Source organism: Apodemus sylvaticus, chromosome 8, assembly GCF_947179515.1.
Source record: "Apodemus sylvaticus chromosome 8, mApoSyl1.1, whole genome shotgun sequence".
NCBI lineage: Eukaryota > Metazoa > Chordata > Mammalia > Rodentia > Muridae > Apodemus > Apodemus sylvaticus.
The window spans coordinates 87,036,423-87,054,979 of NC_067479.1; the positions used below are offsets into that span (position 1 = coordinate 87,036,423).

At 43.0% G+C, this 18,557-nt stretch overlaps 1 protein-coding gene and 1 long non-coding RNA gene across 2 annotated transcripts in view; one reads left to right on the forward strand and one right to left on the reverse strand.

Moving 5' to 3' along the window:
* Positions 1–14,302, forward strand: part of Lrmda (leucine rich melanocyte differentiation associated) — a 1,035,040-nt gene extending 1,020,738 nt beyond the window's left edge. Inside the window, exon 7 of the mRNA XM_052189879.1 lies at positions 14,161–14,302. Coding sequence (XP_052045839.1) covers positions 14,161–14,240 — 80 coding nt within the window. The 3' untranslated portion in view covers positions 14,241–14,302. The remainder of the gene's footprint in view (positions 1–14,160) is intronic.
* Positions 1–18,557, reverse strand: part of LOC127690514 (uncharacterized) — a 70,493-nt gene that overhangs the window by 26,375 nt on the left and 25,561 nt on the right. The window lies entirely within an intron of this gene.

Below are 18,557 nucleotides of genomic sequence, written 5' to 3' on the forward strand. Positions count from 1 at the left end.
GTATCTCTTGTGTTAGAGAGGTTCATAAGAGACATTTGCGATCCAAACCACAACAAGATGGGCAGCAGTGAGAATTTGGAGGTCACTAAAATGCTTGCAATTAACTTTTCTCCCTGCCCTGACTGAATCTTCCCAGTTATTACCATTACTGCCATGTCTCGAACCATCTTCATTGTCCCCAAATTCTGGATGACTGAAAACCCTGTCTTCTTCCTCTTTCCACCCACCTTGATCTCTCACTATACCCAGAAACCCTTTGCTGAGACCTAGGGTATACGATAGAGCCACTACAGCTTGTTTAGCAAGGCCTCGAGGCTTGGAATACTGGTTTCAGGGGACGGGTTGGCTTTACAGCTTCTCTAATGTAATAACTCGAGAAAATCTCTGCATTCTAAGGAGGGTGGGCAGCTTCCCCTGGAGCCCTGTCACTTTAGATGATTTTCACTTATGGGACATTCTGTCGTATTTTGTCCTATCTTCCCTCTATGGCTGTCCCCATTACTCATTTAAACCAATTTTTTAATTGCATAGCATTGTTGGAGGCTGACCAAAAGTTACATCATCTTCCTGGGGTCATGTGGGCTTCAAAGGCAAGAAGAGAAATGGCTCAGGAACACCCCTAACCCCACCCCAGCACCACAGAACATCATGGTGACAGCCTCACTTCTCCTGTCTGCCCCACCTCCTCCATTACAAGTCTTTCTTCTCCTCAACTAACCACTGGCGCACAGGGAGTGTAATATCCACAGTCTTGGCCCTCAATTACCGTAATGGCTTATAATGAGATTTTGGCCAAGTAGCAGGTAGCTGGTTATTGCTTCCTGCTCAGCGTGGGCAATGTCTATGCTGTTAATTTGTGCTGCTGAATGTGGCTCAGAGCTGGGCATCAAACTGTCAGAGCCAGATGTATTCTATTAGGCTATACTGGACAATAGACAATCTGTGTTTCTCCAGTATGGAGGCATGTTAACTTACCACAGGGTGAATCCTGACAAATAAGAGTCAAACTAATACAGGGGTAATATCCTAAGCCATCAAAGTAGTACATTCCAGGGACAGATAACACCTGGCACCACCTACTGTCACTAATGTTTCTTTGCCTGTGACTGCTCCATTGACAGGCAAAAAAAAAAAAAAAAAAAAAAAAAAAAAAAAAAAAAAAAAAAAACCCTCTTAAGATTGCTGGGGAGACTGGTAACTTCATTAAGTTTTAATGAGGCTAGCTCTAATGAAGGCCTTTCTAATGTGCTTTGTATTTACTAGGCTTTCATCTTGAGCAAGAAATAGGGTACAGAAAGTTTTTAGTGCTCTTATGGGCTTCTTTGTCTTGATGTACATACATGTGTGCATGTATATATACACACATACATAAAAGCATGTGTCAACAAGGTAGAGGATGGTTGGTGGAAGACATTCAGGAGTAAAATTTGTTAGTGCCAAGTATTGTACTGTGATTCTACAACAATAGACTTTTGGGCACACAGAGAAAGAATGAGAAGAGAGGAGAGAAGAGGAGAGAGAGAGAGAGAGAAAGAGAGAGAGAAGGAGGAAGAGGAGGGGGAGGAGGAGGAGGGGGAGGAGGAGGAGGAGGAGGAGGAGGAGGAGGAGGAGGAGGAGGAGGAGGAGGAGGAGAAGAAGAAGAAGAAGAAGAAGAAGAAGAAGAAGAAGAAGAAGAAGAAGAAGAAGAAGAAGAAGAAGAAGAAGAAGAAGAAGAAGAAGAAGAAGAAGAAGAAGAAGAAGAAAGGGGGAGGGTAGGGGAAGGGAGAGACAGACAATGTAATCTTCTTCCAGTTAGATTAAATATCAAGAGATTCTCTTTGTTTTTCTTTGAGAGAGGCAATTTTGACTATTCTGGAATTAAGAAAGATTATAGTACCATCTATGTAGAAACAGTTCACTTGGATTCTAATGGGGGGGCATATGGAGGCTGGGCCAATATGCTAGAGGAAGAAGCATTTCACATAATTCTTCAGGGACTTGAATTACAACAATCTGGGTTGTTATTACATTTGCTTAGTTTTGTCCAATAGTCCCATCCTCCCCCCAACCCTATCTCTCTTCTCGAAACTTGTCTTTATTTACAACAACTCTTTGGATAAACTTCAGCCCAAGGAAGCACACAGAACTGTAGAAAAAGCCATGCCTCCACCTTTTGATGCTAGCCTTCGAGAAGAACAGATCTGAAATCCTAATGTGAATGTCTTCTTCAGGGCATAGCCAGCAGCTCTGTTCACACTCTGCAGGGAAAGCCCGCTGCTCATATGTGTTCATAGAGGGGCCTGGCAGTTTGGAGGAGGAGCAAAGACTATCTGGAAAGTTGTTTTCCAAATTCCCTCTGCCCTGTACTTCATAAATCATGTTTTACAGGCTCACCCTGAGTCTTACCCCATTCTCCACTTCCTTCTCCTGTTAATGCTATCAGCCTGACACTGAAATAAAACCCCCAAAAGGGAGAAAGCTTGAATGTCCAAGTATTGAGCAACTGTTTATTTCTTCTTTCAGTGCTAAAGTTTGAAGGAAGGGCCTGATAGTGTGCTAGACAAGAGCTCTACCTAGCTTCAGTCAATCATTATTTATCTAGTTTAGGTGCCATTTTTTTTTTCTGGCTGTTCTTGGGAAGCAAATAAAATTCTATACACTAGACTGCAATACAGTAAGACCTTCAATTAACAAGATTCTTTGCGTCTCTGATTTTTAATATGAATGAAAATAAGGGCATTTACTTTACCGAAGAAAGGGGCAAAGTGGGAAGGGGCCTTTAGGTGGTTTTAGAACAGTCTTTCTTAAAGACGATTCTGCAACATCACTTGGGAATTTGCCAAAATAAACACATTTCTTGGCCCCGGACTCAGATCCACTAAATTGGTAGTTTTGGGGATGGTTTCTATGCAGGGAAGGTCAGGGAGAACCAATGTCCTAAGGACAGGACACACAACTCTTTGGCATGTCAAATGTATGGGCTCACAAGTATCCTTAGGCCTTTGTACTCAGTCCACAAATATCAACTTAGATATGGGGAGACATCTCAGTGGGAAGCAAGCATGAGGACCCATGTTCCGTCTCTTATGGCCAGCATGATAAAGCCAGGCATGTTGCTATGTACATATAACCCCAGCCTAGGGATTCCTGGGAACCCAGTGTCACCTAATGGGTAAACTGTACACCCAAAAAAGCCTGTCTTAAAAGATATAATAAATTGAAAAATGACAGGTGAGGCTGCCTTCTGACTTCCAACACCAGTTTATATAAATTATCTGTTGAACACCTAAGATGTAGCTCGGGCTTGGTGTGTGGGAATCTGCTGTCTGAACCCTTCTGGAGTCCGCGCAGAGGGAGGATGCTGTGGTCCTGAGTAGCATTCATTTCTTCACTCCCATCTTACTTCCTGATTGTGTCTTCCTCACTGGAAACACTCAACTGCCCTCACTCTGGCATATCTAGTGAGACTGTTGCTTTATGGGTGAGAGAGAACTCAAAGTTTCCACGTAATCACAAGTTAATAATCTCATTAATTAACTGGGCCCAGCCCTTCCTTTGTGGCTGGGTAGTCACGTGACTGTCACATTGAGGGAATGCCTGGAAGGGGGGCAGGAGTCCTGCCATGCTTGCTAGAGCCTCAGCTGCACTCTGTTGCTTGGGGTGGGGGTTGCGGGAGCAGAGCCTAATAACTGGTTTTTGTCTTCTTCTTGGGTTGAATCCCCTCACTTATTGTCATTCCATATGATTTTACTTTACAATGCCGTTTCCTGGACTTTAAAACCAGGTTGGGCTTGATCTCTGTGGAAGCTACAAATATCAATGCTCTTATAGGATGTGAGGTCACTTGGTTGCTGTTCTTAGTGTGAGTGATGACTCTGGACCAGATATTCTGAGAAGAGAAGAAAGACAGTGGTTGGATTTTAAGCAAGAAAGACCTGCCTTTGAAAAAGAACCAGCTACGATTTCTGTGTATTGATCCAATCCATGGTCACTATAGTCAGAAAATAAAAATAATATGAAATGTGCCCTCAGATAATGGTAACTCCATGCCAATGGATGTCACTTTTCTTCCGGGAAGTCCATGGTACAAGGGTTTTTTATTTTCTTTCTCTAAGAGAGGATCCTTCTTTATTAGTTTGCATGCCTCTTTACATTTATGCAGGTATTATTAAAAAACAAAAAACAAAACCAAAAGCAAAACCCTGAGCTAAAACTAATCAGAGCTGGAAAGAAGAAACAGTTCCTGAAACGGAAGCAGAAGGAACCTAAAAATGTCAGAGAGAGGAGGGCCTTTGGTAGCCTCACTCCCAGATAGCCTTCAGCTCAGATTGGGTAAACATGACATATTGATCATTACAGAACATGTAATTGGTGACCACAAGCACAGTGTGGCTTTAATGGCCTTCCCTGAATAGTTGCCCTTATTTATTTAAAGAAAGCTGTGGCTGTTTCCTAACTGCATGCTGCCCTCTAGTGGCTACGATTCTGACTTCAAAGGATGAAGTGGAAAAGACAAGAGTTACTGGGAATGGTGAAGAGTGTGTGACTGTGTCCCTCTGTCTCTGTCTCCCTCCCTACCTCACCCTACTTCTCTTTTATCCATCTACCTCTCTCTCCCTTTTCCTCTTTCTCTTCCCCTCCATCTCTTCCATACACATACACCCCTGCCCCTGCCCCTGTCTCCTGTCTGCATCTCATGAATCACACTTGATTTGCATCCCATCTTAAGGTACACTTTGGAATCTAGCCCTTCTCAGATCCATTATGCCCCTCTTCTTAGCCAACTCTACAGATCCTGCTTCCCTCTGTGAAAACATAGCAAATGATGAGCCTAAGTCCTGTTGGTGGTGATCTTTGAAGTTCTCAGGAGGCCCTTGTGCCTGTGAAGAAGATTAAACAAATAAATAATACTTTTGAAAAGAAAAACAAGTTATAAATACAAAACGTTCTTTCCTGCCTGACAAAGACTGATGTATGGTTATTGTCACCTTAGAGGTAGACCAATCAGAACCTCATTTTCCCACTCTGTAAGTGAAGGAATTCCCTGAAAATGAGTGCCCTCAAATCCAGTCCCAGCTGGGAAAGTCTTCTGACATAGTGAAGGAAATACTTTGAAAGAAAATTTTAGCATTTTGTGTCTTACTAAAGAGTTCGGGGGAAGGACAAAGTAATGCTTCCAGCTGGTCTGAAGTAAACTGTTCTTCGGGACATCAGGAAGAAGGGTGCTCTCTGCTCTCATTTTTTATTTGGGACAATGCAAAAAACGAACAAATGAAGCTTGGATCAGTAAGATTTACAAACTTCTTTCTAAAGAGAGAGGGGAATTTGTTCAAGCAAGGAAAGGAGATTGGGTCTCTTATTTCTACCATGCCTCAGTCTGATTGTGGGTGGGTGGAGGTGAGAGACAAAGGGGCTGGTGATGGTCAAAGCCAGGAAGGCGTGAGCACTCTGGCTCTGAGGCCCTTCCATGGTGGACCTGCTCATATTGTGAACAAAATTAAAAGGACATGTGAACAAAGGCCCAGGGGCTCTCCTCACCATGATTCTTGGTGGGCCCATGTTCTATGATGCCTAAGAAGGTCTGTAGTATCTTCTACCTGGCCATGATATCCATGGCTCAAGGAGAGACAGCAGGGATAGTGACTGGGAGTCCGATCAATGGACAAGGATCTCGAAGATTCATACACACAAAGGGAAGACTCATCTAGCTATGTAGAAAATGTGTGTGTGTGTGTGTGTGTCCTCCCCTTCCTAACTCCTTTTCCTCCTGAGATGACAAGCCTCATTTCAACTGCCCTGGGAGCCCAGAGCATATTTTCTACAGATTCTGCTTTGTCACATGTCACCCTGTCTACTTGCTCTCACCCTGAGCTGTCGAGCCTCCCTGGTCTGGAGGCAAGGATGCCTGCCCATCAGAGTCACCTCACTACAGTTAGATCCTTTCCCCCGGTGCTTTTTGCTTCTTTCAGATACAGCGTGAGGCCTGACATGGCCCAGCATCTGGCTGAGCGGGCTCTAGACTCTCAAGGGATGGTTCTGAGCCACTCCTCAGGTCATCTCACAAGAGATTAAGCACTGAGGCCAAGCACATTTTTAAGTTTAATCTGAGAGGCCCTTTGTCTGCACCCTAACCTTTGAATTAATGGCGGTATCGGGAGTTCTGACTTGGGGTTCACTGTGTTTACTGAAAGCATCCTGTCATGACTTGAATCTTATTTTATATCTAGAATGTTCACATTGGGCTCCGGGTGCTAAGAAACAAATAAAAGCTGTCCTTTAATTTATGATAAACACTGCCAGTAGAAATAATCAGCCCAAAGGAAAACTGACAGCAACCAAACCTTGAATCTGATATGATTTGTCATAGATAAAAACACTGACCCAAGATTTACATCCCAAGATCTTGGAAGACATACAAATTCACGGGGTGGGCTTAACCTTGGTAGAAATAATGAAAAAATAAAATGAAACCAGCCAGAGATAAACATGGTATAGTGTGACCAGGCTTTCATAGACAGCTCAACTTCTCCTGTTGTAATTAGGCAACACACAAATTTTCTTTGGGAAAAGGGGCTCCCTTACCACTAAACAATAGCAGAAAAGATAAGATGTCACTGGGCAATGTTCATAGTTTGCAAAAGCTGGTAGAGGAATATTACATGGGAATGAAGTCATACTCTTCTGAAAGTAGAAAGGAAAATATTAAGAACAGAAAATATTTGAGTTGGTGTTTAAGAAGCAAGTAAGGAGTTAAACTGTCAAAACAGAACTCACTATGCATAATTGGTGCTTTCTCAAAGGAAAATTATAAGGCAAGTTTACACATGCTAGTACATGTGAGCCAGAAGCCAAAAATATCCTGGAGGGAAAAATGGCAGCATTCGGTTGTCCACTCCTACACAGCGGCAGGGTCCAGAATAAGCATTCCCTAGTGCTTCTCCAGAGCTAGTTTGTACAATACTGGAGGGCATGACTGGAGGCGGGTCCTACAGTCAAAAGCAAGGACAATGTCCAGTGCATCCTCTCCAGTCATGGGGAGGAGAGCCAGCAAGCGTCCTTGCAACTGTGGTACCCACCCATCTTCAACTAAAGAAGCTTACTATATAAACCAAGACATCTGCCTCAAGTCTTGGCCTAGTAGTTTGGGAAGGAAGGAAAGGTCACCCCATGCCTTTTTTGGCTGTCCCCTGGATCAAGTAGAAAACCTGGTTGACTTCTAAGCTGGGACTCAGAGGCAAATGGGAGACAATATGTCTGGGCATGGAGGAAGGACTTGGTCTTTCTTCTAGAAAAACTGCTCCCAAGGACCCTTAGTTGTTTTAAAATCTCTCTTCCTGTCACTTCGCCTTGCTTATTATGGCTTATACTGAATTTTGTGCAGGACCTGTATGCCTGTTGGTCCTGCTAACTCCCTCTTAGACCCACAGGGGAGCCAGTGATATGTCACGTGGCTGAGATAAGGGCAAACTGTAAGGTTGATTGTAAACTGCAGGTGTTTCTTCCTTTTCTAGGTACCACTTGACTCCTATGCAACAAAAGCCCAGGCACATGGGGAATGGGAACATTTCTTTCTGGTACATGCCTTTTTCCACTCTGAAAGCCAGATAGCATTCCCTTTACTTTTGCTGTGTTTTGAGAGGAAAGGTATTGAGAATGAAAATATCATCAGCATTGAAAAACAGAGACCCTTGCCCTGCCACCTGCCTCTTTATTAAGGTAGATATTTAGGCTGCCTACTTTTTTAGTGTTTGAAATGTAGGAAGGTCATATCAGAGGTTTAGGATAAAAGGGTACAGGACCAAAAATTCCAAATTTGAAAGGATCTCTTTAAAATGTTTATGCATATGTATGTGTGCATGTATATGTATGTATAAATTCTTATATGTATTTAGCAGATTGCTACTGCCTAATCTCATCTATACCACACTCTGTTGTTAGGACTGGGTACTGGAAGTGGAGGACGAAAGAAGGATATAGATTTACATAGTATCCCATGGTTATCTTGTTCTAGAAACTTCCACATTGGCCCAGAGGGACTCTACTGCTATATATTCTTTCTCAGTTACTGGGCTTCTCTCCCTCTTCAGAACATGCCATCATTTTCTGCCAATGCCACATGACTCCGCATCCAGTTTTTCTTTCTTTTTTCTTTATTTGAAAGTGATAATAATTCTTTTTTTAATTTTCTATATTCTTTGTTTACATTCCATATGATTTTCCCTTTCCCAGTTCCCCCTTCCCCATAAGTCTCATAAGCCCTCTTCCCTCTGAATGTTCCCCAATCAACCCCTTCCCACTTCTCTGTCCTGGTAATCCTCTACAATGCTGCATCAAGCCTTTCCAGTACCAGGGCCCTATCCTTTCTTCTTCTTGGGGCTGATTTGATATGTGAGTTGTGTCTTGGGTATTCAGAGCTTCTGGGCTAATAATCCACTTATCAGTGACTGCATTCCATGTGTGTAATTTTGTGAATGAGTTACCTCACTTAGGAGGATATTTTCCACTTAGGAGGATATTTTCCATTTCCAACCATTTGCCTAAGAATTTCTTTTGAGAAATTAGAGATCTCTGTTCTGCCATCTTTGCCACTGTCTAGTAAGCTTCACATGGTCAATCTGTTCATAGTCTCCTTGTCAGCATGGTGCTAAACTCAAGAACACTTAAAGTGGTGATTACCAAAAATATCAATAAGGTTAAGACTTAATTTTTCTATTTTGCAAATTAGTGGTTTGATGTGCATCAAAAGCAAACTCAGACATTCTGATGGGGAGTGGGGGTTCGTTAGGCTCTCTAGATGTAGAGTGCTACCAAAGCTAGTGAGATGCAGGACTGTTGGTGGTCAGCACTCCCAGCTGGGAGTGTGAACTGTGAGTTGCTGATACATTAGCAGACACACTTTTCATGGAAAGTTTGGAATCATACACAGTACTGTGGTGCTATATTATTGGGATAAGAGTACATGGACTTTAAGACCTAACTTAATACAATTGGTCACATATTTCTGCTGTAGGAAATAAAGTCCCAATGTCCCTACTTCATAAAAGTAACATTTAAAAATACCATGTTGCCTATTTCACAACTCAAAAGGACCTGCCATGGTCATCTTTGTCTTCATCTACAAAAGGTAAGGGACGAAGGTACACGGCCATTAGACATGAGGGACAGAGAGTAGGAATGAGAATCCAGGATGGAATCTGTACTGGACTTGTAGAGGGCCATGCCAGGTCCCCCTTTTCTGGATTGAAAGGATCACTGTGCCCCCACCCTCGCCCTTGCCCCAGCTATGTCTCCAGAATGGTCCCTGTCACTGCAGTGGGCATCTAAGAAAAGAGGCCAATTCTGACCCACTAGGCAGTACAAACCTGCATAATCAGAACACGGGGAGGGTGGGAACATTGAAAAGATAAAGGACCTCTTTAAAACAGATTTTTCCCCACGCATTTTTTTTCATAATTATAGCTTTAAGAGCTTATGGTGATGGGAAAAAACTGGCTACTTAAGAAAAATTAAGAGTTTCATCTGGCAGGAGAGGATTCCCCAGGGGACAGCACACTGTCGTTTTTCAGAGCCCCCCGAAGAAACTCCAGCACTGACATCTGCACATTGGCCTGATGTATGGCCAGCCTGCCTCTACGGCCAAAGCCTTGTGTTTTAATTAAAAACACTCTGCATGCCACTAAATATGTTGGCTCCCTCCATTTCTGCAACCATAGAGTCTGAGGAGATACAAACAGAATCCGTTGCAGATGTGTCAGAGGCTATGGCCTACTGACTCACAACCACATCCCAAATTCCAGCCTCAGAGAACCTCTCTGTGAAAATACAAAGTGCAAGCAAATGGCCCCGTCTGCAGTGTTCCACAGCCTTGGACAGTCGGGCAGTTACTCTAGTTGAGGAAGAAGGTTGGAGTGGGGACAGGAGCCACACATATGATCAAAACTATGACTTCATAAATGACTTCCTTGATAAATAAAAATCCTCTGGCCACACATGGGTTTGTACTCTTCTTACTGTCTTTTTGTTTTGTTTTGTTTTGTTTTTAAGCTACAAAAGTCAAATATTTTGAGTTGTCGCCTCCCAACTGTGAGCTCCCACAGAGAAGGCATGAGGGGCAAAGCTAGCTTAATTTAATCATTTGTATGTCTCTAGCCTGAGCACCCTCGTCCCCAGGCTAACACCAACAGTTAGGTCTTATTTGGGGTTGCCAGGCTACCTCTAATAAGGAGACAAAGTGGAGTAAAGACTAAAGGAAAGGCCCTCCAGAGACTGCCCAGCCTGGGGATCCATCCCATATACAGTTACCAAACCCACACACTATTGTGGATGCCAAGAAGTGTTTGCTGACAGGAGTCTGATATAGCTGTCTACTGAGAGGCTCTGGCAGAACCTGACAAATACAGAGGTGGATGCTCACAGCCAAACATTGGACTGAGCACAGGGTCCCCAGTGGAGGAGTTAGAGAAAGGACTGAAGGAGCAGAAGGGGTTTGCAACCCCATAGGAAGAACAACAATATCAACCAATCAGACCCCCAGAGCTCCCAGGGACTAAACCACCAACCAGAGTACACATGGAGGAAATCATGGCTCCAGCCACATACATAGCAGAGGATGGCCTCGTCGGGCATCAAGGGGAAGAGAGGCCCTTGGTTCTGTGAAGGCTCAATGCCCCAGTATAGCGGATGCCAGGATGAGGAGGCAGGAGTGGGTGGGTGGTTGGGTGGGGGAGCACCCTCATAGAAGCAGGGGGAGGAGGGATGGGATAGGAGGTTACTGGGAGGGAAACCAGGAAAGGGTAAAATATTTAAAATGTAAATAAAGAAAATACCCAATTAAAAAAAGGAAAAAAAAGAGTTTAATGACATGTCAGTTCTCTGATCACCTTAAGTCATCCAGATATCAATGGGAAAGTGTTATCCTCTGTATAGCCCAGGGTGAAATTGATCTAGGTTATCTGTAGGCTCTGAGTTCCACGGCTCCATGGACCAAGGCTCTGTGGGCATGGCAAGTTTTGGAATGGTGTGTAGAAGAAACATACTGGAACTTCAGGAGCAGAGGAAAAACTCTTGCATGTTAGGAAGTGATGTCAGCCTGTGTTAGAGTCCCAGACAGTGCTCGGGTGTCCTTGGCATAATATGGCACTGGTATCTCTGTCAGCATCTCTGTTTTCTGTCACCATGCACAATCCTGGGCCTGTCTCCAGTCCTGACAGTGTCTTTTCAGATCAGGTTAGTGCCAGCCCAGAGACCAAGTCAGCTTCCCAGCACACAGCCCCTTTGTTTGAAGTCTGCCCTTTTGTCATTAATGCACTCAATGTCTATTTAAATCTGACAGTGAGTGCAGTATCTGTTTTCCCATCAAGAGATCATTGACAATATTAATAACTCACGTCCTTGCCTCATTTTCCAAGCGCTGACACCTAGCTGCAGTCTCCTGCATTTATCAAACAGCCTTCTCTCGCCAGGATGTCTATAAACAGTCTTGCTTCCAGGCCCAAAGAAACAGGGCAGGCCTTAGAAAGGACTTTTATCAGTGCCAACCGGAGATGTGCGAGCATGGCTCAGAATGCAGCCCTGCCCCGTGTTCCAGGAACACTGTTTTCCATCTGTTTGCATCTAGAGTGGAAATTCAGCATGGAGATGGACGGAGTGAAAAGACATAGAGTGCCCGGATGTGTGGTCAAGTTTATGGAAAGAAGTGCAACCCTGGAGGACAGTGGTGTGTGTGTGCACATGACTGCCTGTCATACAGTTTGTTCATGAGAAGGGCTCTATTCTTTATGATATCTGGCAGCCCTATGTCTTTTTTATAAAAATGCATGCTGTCCTGGTACTACAGAAAGAAACTGACATCCTTTGTACTGTCCCTCCAGATTTGTTGAGGGTTTGCTTGAACCCTCAGGTTTAAGACAGTCCTTTGTGGGGTTTCCCATGAATCTGAGGCATACTCAGCCAAGCCACCGAGGGAGGTAGAATGTGACCAGCCCAACCTTTAGACCACCAGAGTTCTGGCATTGATGAGGCCATTAGCACAACTCTAGGCACTATAAAATACAATAAAGGGAGCAGCTCTGTGCCAATAGCTGAGAGAATGGGTCACAAGAAAGATCTGAGTAAGGTTTCACACAAGCTCAATATTTCCAGGCACTAGACCAATACCAAAACCCAGAAACTGGGGACTAGGGATGTGGAGGGTCAGGAAAGCCAAGTCAAGCAGGAAGAGTAGCCCACAATAAAGCTGTCTATGGCAACACAGCAAGGAAAGAGCCCTGTCCCAAATGATGTCATCCTGTCCCTCCTCCAACTCTGAGAGCTCCTGGGACCTGGGTAACTTTCAAGTTTGCCTCTGACTATCCAAAGCAGGGCAGAGCTATACTAGCCTTTATAGTTTCTACACGTTAGTTTAATTCTTATTTAAGAACAAAGTTTAGAGAATGTACAGGTGGATTGATAAAGTACTTTCTGTTCAAGCATGAGGACCTGAGTTTGATCCCCAGTGCCCATATAAAAAGGTAGTGCACAGCTATGCACATCTGTACTATCAAAGATGGGGCTGGTCAGGAGGAAACTGGGGACTTGTTGGTCAGCCAGTCTAGCTGAATCCATGCACTCCAGGCCAATAAAAGACAATTTTTAAAAAGTGGATGACATTTGAGAAAAAAAGGATGACAGTTAACTGACAACAAGCTGTGGCCTCCATAAACACATCCATGTGCACATACCCCAATACCTGTCCCACTAACATACGCACATACTTACATCCACACACATATACACATGTACCCACATTCACATAACTAATACACATGAACCCCCCCACACACACACACGTTAAAAGTTTGTAATACTAACATGTCATGTGGAGAACATGGCTGATCTCATATCAATAAGGAATGGTGAATGTTGCCATCACACTGCCAAACTGACAAAATAAATAATCATGTGCAGAGGGGGTGATTGTCCCTGGCAGGTGTATGGCTCATGGACTGGTCTTTTAGGGCTATTTCCTTTCTTTGTTTCCTATCCACTTCAGAGATTTAAGTCCCATTTGTCCTCAGACAGCTATGTGCAAAAGAATTTTAAGTTAGCTCCTCTAAAATTGGAAAGAGAAAAAAAAAGATGGTAAGAAAGCCAACAGAAGTTATAAATATTTTCTTGGGAGAACATTTTTTTTTTACTAATAAGCTTATAGTTTTCACTACAGTTAGTGTCTTCTGAGTATTTATTCTGTAGTGATGAGAGTCAAATCTGGACACTCCCACATTCTAGGTACTATTCTTTCAAGTTACCTCCTTAGCTCTTGATTTTTTTAAACAGAGCCTCACTATAAAGCCAAGGTTAGACCTGAACTCACCATCTCCTACTCTCTCCCCCCAAGTTCTAGGGTTACAGGCACGCACCTTCAGGCACAGAGCTGCTGTTGTGGGTATTTGTAATAAGTAAGGATGAGCTGACCAGAGCATCTGCCCCTCTTCTAATGCTGTGCTTCACAGTAAAGTGTCCCACAACCACTATAGAGGGCAGGAAAGTTTCATAAGGAGCTAGAAATTATGTATAAAGTCAAACTGAACATTAAAACCAAGTGCTTTTTTTAACATGAGAAATGACTTGCTCCAACCCCAATGAGGTGCCTAGCAGTAGGGACGTCTAATGTCAATGGCACTTATTACTGTCTACACGGTCTTCAGTCCCAAAGCCTCTCTTCTTTAATCACCCAGTGCAGGCTTGAAGCCCCTGAGGATTTGGAAAATTCTCCCTGGAAGTCAACAATATTGATTTCCAATAAAGAACCTCAAGATAGTCACAGTCTACAAAGATTATTCTGTGGCCTTCACTTTGGCTGGGTTCATCTGATTTAAACATAATTTTTAATTCTTAGTTCTAAGCTAAGGAAATCTTGGGGGAGAGGGGGGTTCATGGTATATTTTGGGGAACCATTTGTCAAATTAGAAAAGTTCTAATTATGTAAAGAAATCACACATAAAGCTGTTATTTCTAGGACTCTATACTTTGTAGTGATACTTCATTGTAAGGTCTCCTCTAAGGACAAGAAGGTACAGTCTTAATCATCTTAATCTACCTCCCATCAAATGAGCAATCATGATGCGTATCTGTTTAATAATAGCTGGATTTCTGAACTACATGGATAGTGCCACCAGTAATGATTTTCCTTTCTGTTTGCAGGTGTCCTGGGGAAAGGTCGCTATTTTTACTATGGAAGAAACTCAGAGGGTAACAGGTTCATCCGAGATGACCAGCTCTGAAGCTAAATTCTGCACACCTTAGCCTATTTCATGACAATAAAATGGAAAAGCAAGAAAAATCACAGGCTGCCTTGTGTCTCTCTAAGAGGCTGTGACTTCTGCTTTTCAGGACCTTGTGCCTGCTTTGCCAGGCCTGTCACGATCCTCCACCTCCTTCAGACTGAGTGGTCACAGAGAGATTGACATGATTGCCCTTAAGCAGGTCTCATCTACCAGGGTGACAGACAGCAGCAGTGCAGCACCAGGGCTGACAGCCCGAACACCATGACAGATTGCCTGGTCTCTCCATTGTTCACAGGGGAACAGGGGTCACACCTGGGGCCTCCTCGGGCCTGCTCACTGGCTGTGGTATAGTGAGAGAGGCTCTCCTGGGCTTGGTTTCTGAGTCAAGTCCTCTGATATCACTGAACCTTAGGCTTATTCTCAGTGGCGTAGGCACTGGTACAGAGGAGGGGCACATACTCTTTATCCCTTGAGTCTGCATAGTAGGCATTATATTAACTAACTCATAAAGATTGTCTTTTATCATTAGCAATGTGTTTCCATCCATAATCCTTCAAAGAATACAACTTCTCAAGCAAGTCATGTATTTATACGTGGCTTCACAGTACAATTCCTGAATTTCTCAAAACCCCTGACTACAAAAGCATTTCTTTGTTGTTGTTGTTCAAAATCTACTTGTCCTGAACATGTCTCAGGGTTAGCTATCTTTCCTAGCACAATCGATTTGGCAACACCAGAGATTATCCTTTGGTTTTTATCATATACTTTCAGGAATGCCTATGGCCATATTTACCCAAAAAGGATAGGCTGCCATGTCCTTTGGACACTACTTAAATGTAGTCAGATAAGGAAAGATGGAGTGATGGGCTAGGAGATTAGAAAAGAAATGGGAGTTTGTAGAAACTATCAAGGAAACCAAACAGGTTTGATAGAATGTACACCTTTAGGTTTTCCTGTTTCTCTCAAAACCTCTCATCACACTCATGGCTGATGAGAGGTGAATAGATCTTTTTGGATCTTTGATCATTTGCTGGCACTGATATCACAGGAAAGCGAGCACAACCATGCTAGCCAAAGGGCTGCCATTTTTGTCTTCAATTGTCCTGGTCAAGCCACTCTAGAAGGCATCTGAAAGCCTTCAGACCCTTGACACATCTTTTCGTAGTATGCTATGTGTTCATTTCCCTGGGTCTCCTAGCTAAGAGAGGAAATCCTCCAAGAATCCCTCCAAGTTACAGACAGGGTGAGAGTTGCTAAGGGAGAGTCAGTCACTGGGTACTTAGACTCTCTGAGCTGCTGGAGAAGGACTGTGTGTCTTTCTCAGATCTAGTCTATTTACATAGCCTCTGCCGTACTGAGTCAACTGGGCCTTGGAATAACACATATATATCCAAGCTGAAAGGAGTCCTGCGTGGAGATTGTACAACCCCCATTCATCTGCTGTTGGGAGCAGCTAATGCTAAAGTCCCTGAGACCATTAATAACTAGAGATTATACAACCCACTCATAACCAGGGTTGAGTACCTTCCCTGCTTGATCTACACAACAGCTCTGAGAGCTAATCGCTGGTATTCTCGTCATCAGGTCCCACCTTGCCTCTTTGTTTAGAGGCACCAGAACCTTGGTCCATTGCATATTATGAGAAGCAAGGCTCTGTGCAAGGGCAGTGAGACTAGTCAGATGTCACAGCCAATCTAACAGCACATATATCCCTGTCTTCATAAAAGGCTTTAACCCTGCCTCAAACAATAAAAAAGCACTTGTGAACTGACCACAGAATTTTTCCATCTTTATTTTTCTTACTTGTTTACTTTTCTTAATGTCAGAACCATTTGTATCACGGGCAGGAATGTCTCCCTCAATGCGAGCTTTGGAGGCAAAAAAGAAAAAAAATGGAGTGAGTTATTAACCACACTCTTTCCCTCTCTTTGGGCTGTTTGTTTTCTTCCAGAATGGTGTAATAACTTCAATTAAGATTAGCTTTAATTATAACTTGCGTAAAGGCCATCCTGGCAGTATATTCATCTTAGTGGAGGAATTACAGTGAGTTTTGTTTCTCCTAAGTAGGGATGATGATAATGAATTATTGTTGGGTTATGCACAATTCGTTGTCTGTTGAGCAAGATCTGCCTTTCTAGAACTGGACTCTGGTCTGAATTGGCAGGAGAGAAAGCCCTGAACCTTGTTTATCTAAAATCTGTAGGAATTTCCCAAACCATGTTTACAAAGTAGGAAATTACAGGGTAATAAATTCATCTGAAACCCAGACATGTCTCATCCTCCCCTTCGCACCTGTTTGTCTTCCTTTTGCTGGGCTCCACACAGCTTGTTCTTTGGGAAGCATCCCCAGACAACCCTGTTTCCCCTTCCCAGGACCCTGGTCTGAGTCCAGAGAACTGGGAGATGCGTGGAATTCTGGGGCTCCTTGTTGCCTCAGCAAAGTCAGGCAGACTATCTTTTCTTAACTAACATAATTTTATAGAACAATTTGTTCCTAGGGGAGTACTGTTTTAGATTGTGGGAAATCCTATTAAAAGTGCTATAGCAATCATTTGCTCTTACCTTTACCAGCCCTGCTCATAAACCTTCCATCTGTTTGTTGCTTTAAATAGAAGCACATTACAAAAGATTATCACTAGATCAGGCTGCATGCCTCCATGTTGTATGTTTTCATATATTCATGTATACTAAAGAATAAAAGAAAGCAACCTACAGACAAAATAAAAGTGTGTGTGTGTGTGTGTGTGTGTGTGCGCGTGCGCTTGGATTTCTCACAAAGCTATACCTTCACGACTTCAAAGGAAACCATTTTTCTTGCTCTTTCTAAAATAGCTTTCTTAGTTAATATGTAGAATAAAAACAATCTATATGGCTCTTTCTCTCATAACCTCAACATGACCCACAATGTGCTACTTCCAAGGCAACCTACGTCAGATCTGTGTCACTGCCTAGCATGCCTGTAGCATGCCTAGGGGAAATGCTACAGGGCTCACTGTGACTCCTCCTTCTTGCCCATCTGGTGCAGTTCATCCAATGTGACCTTCACTACCTGCTTATTCCAGTTTTTTTCCAAGAAACCACCTTCAATGAAGAAGAATGTTATCATTAGGTTGACTCTGGTGTCTCTAATTTGTGTGGGAACAGTATTGTAATCTACCCTGAGTACGTGAAGGAAATAAAAGACCAGAAAAAGATAAAGCATGCTAGTTACATGTTTGTATGACAACCAGGTCATGAAGTCTCAGCATAATGCCCTGTGTTACTTCTGTTGCTTCACCCACTGTGTTCACATTTTTGTCACATTTTTAATTGTCTTTTTATTTATTTAGTGTGTATGTATGTGTGTGTGTGTGTGTGTGTGTGTGATGTGTGCGTACATGTGTGGCTGCATGCCACTATTGGCAAACGGAAGGAAGAGGATAATTTTCTGGAATCAGTTCTCTCCTCCTACCACATGGGTCCTGGAGATGAACTCAGGTTGTCATGGTTGTGGTGGGCACCTAACTATTCCCACTGAGCCACCTTTCCGAAAGCATCATCTTTCAATATTTGAAGAACATCTCAACAAAGCCACCTCTCTAAAATCTTTGTCTTTCTATAGGATTATCTGAAAGTTCCCAGTATTTTTTGGTGCTTCATTAGGTAATAATAACATCAGTATCAGTTAGTTACTCTATGGTGGGGTAGTAATCAATTGTGTAAACATTTGTAAACACTAACCTATCACACTGTGTGAATATTCTTCTGAAGGAGAGCAGGATGTGACCCAGAGATAAATCAATGCAAGACAAGAGGCTAAGCTAGGAAAGAGGGGTGATTTCTAATATGGAGTATGTGTTATGGAATCATAGTGGAACAAGGTTGGTATGACTGGTGATAAATAGGACAATCTGAAAATCTGAAGGGAGGTCATGGAAATAGTTCAGATGTGGCATTTTAGTGGCTAATTCAGGCTTAAATACTGAGAAGAATGAGAGAAGAAAAGACATTTTTCCACAAATCTAAAGATGGAGGACTATTTCTCTGCAAAATGAAGTCACATTTGATATCAATGGTTGGTGTCAAAGGATAAAGACAACAAGTTTCCCCACCTGGAACAATGAAGCAGTGTGGATAAGATGTATCAGAAGAGCGAGGGGACACATGTGCCTATGTATGAGTGTACACAGGGCCACTGCTGACTGGTTCTAGCTTTTGTCTCACAGCCCACAAAACCTAACGTACTTAGATACAGATAAAAGTAAAAGAAAAGACAATGTTTGGGAGGGAAGATGAGATAGCTAGCTCTATAGTCTTGTAAGTCTTTACAAACTC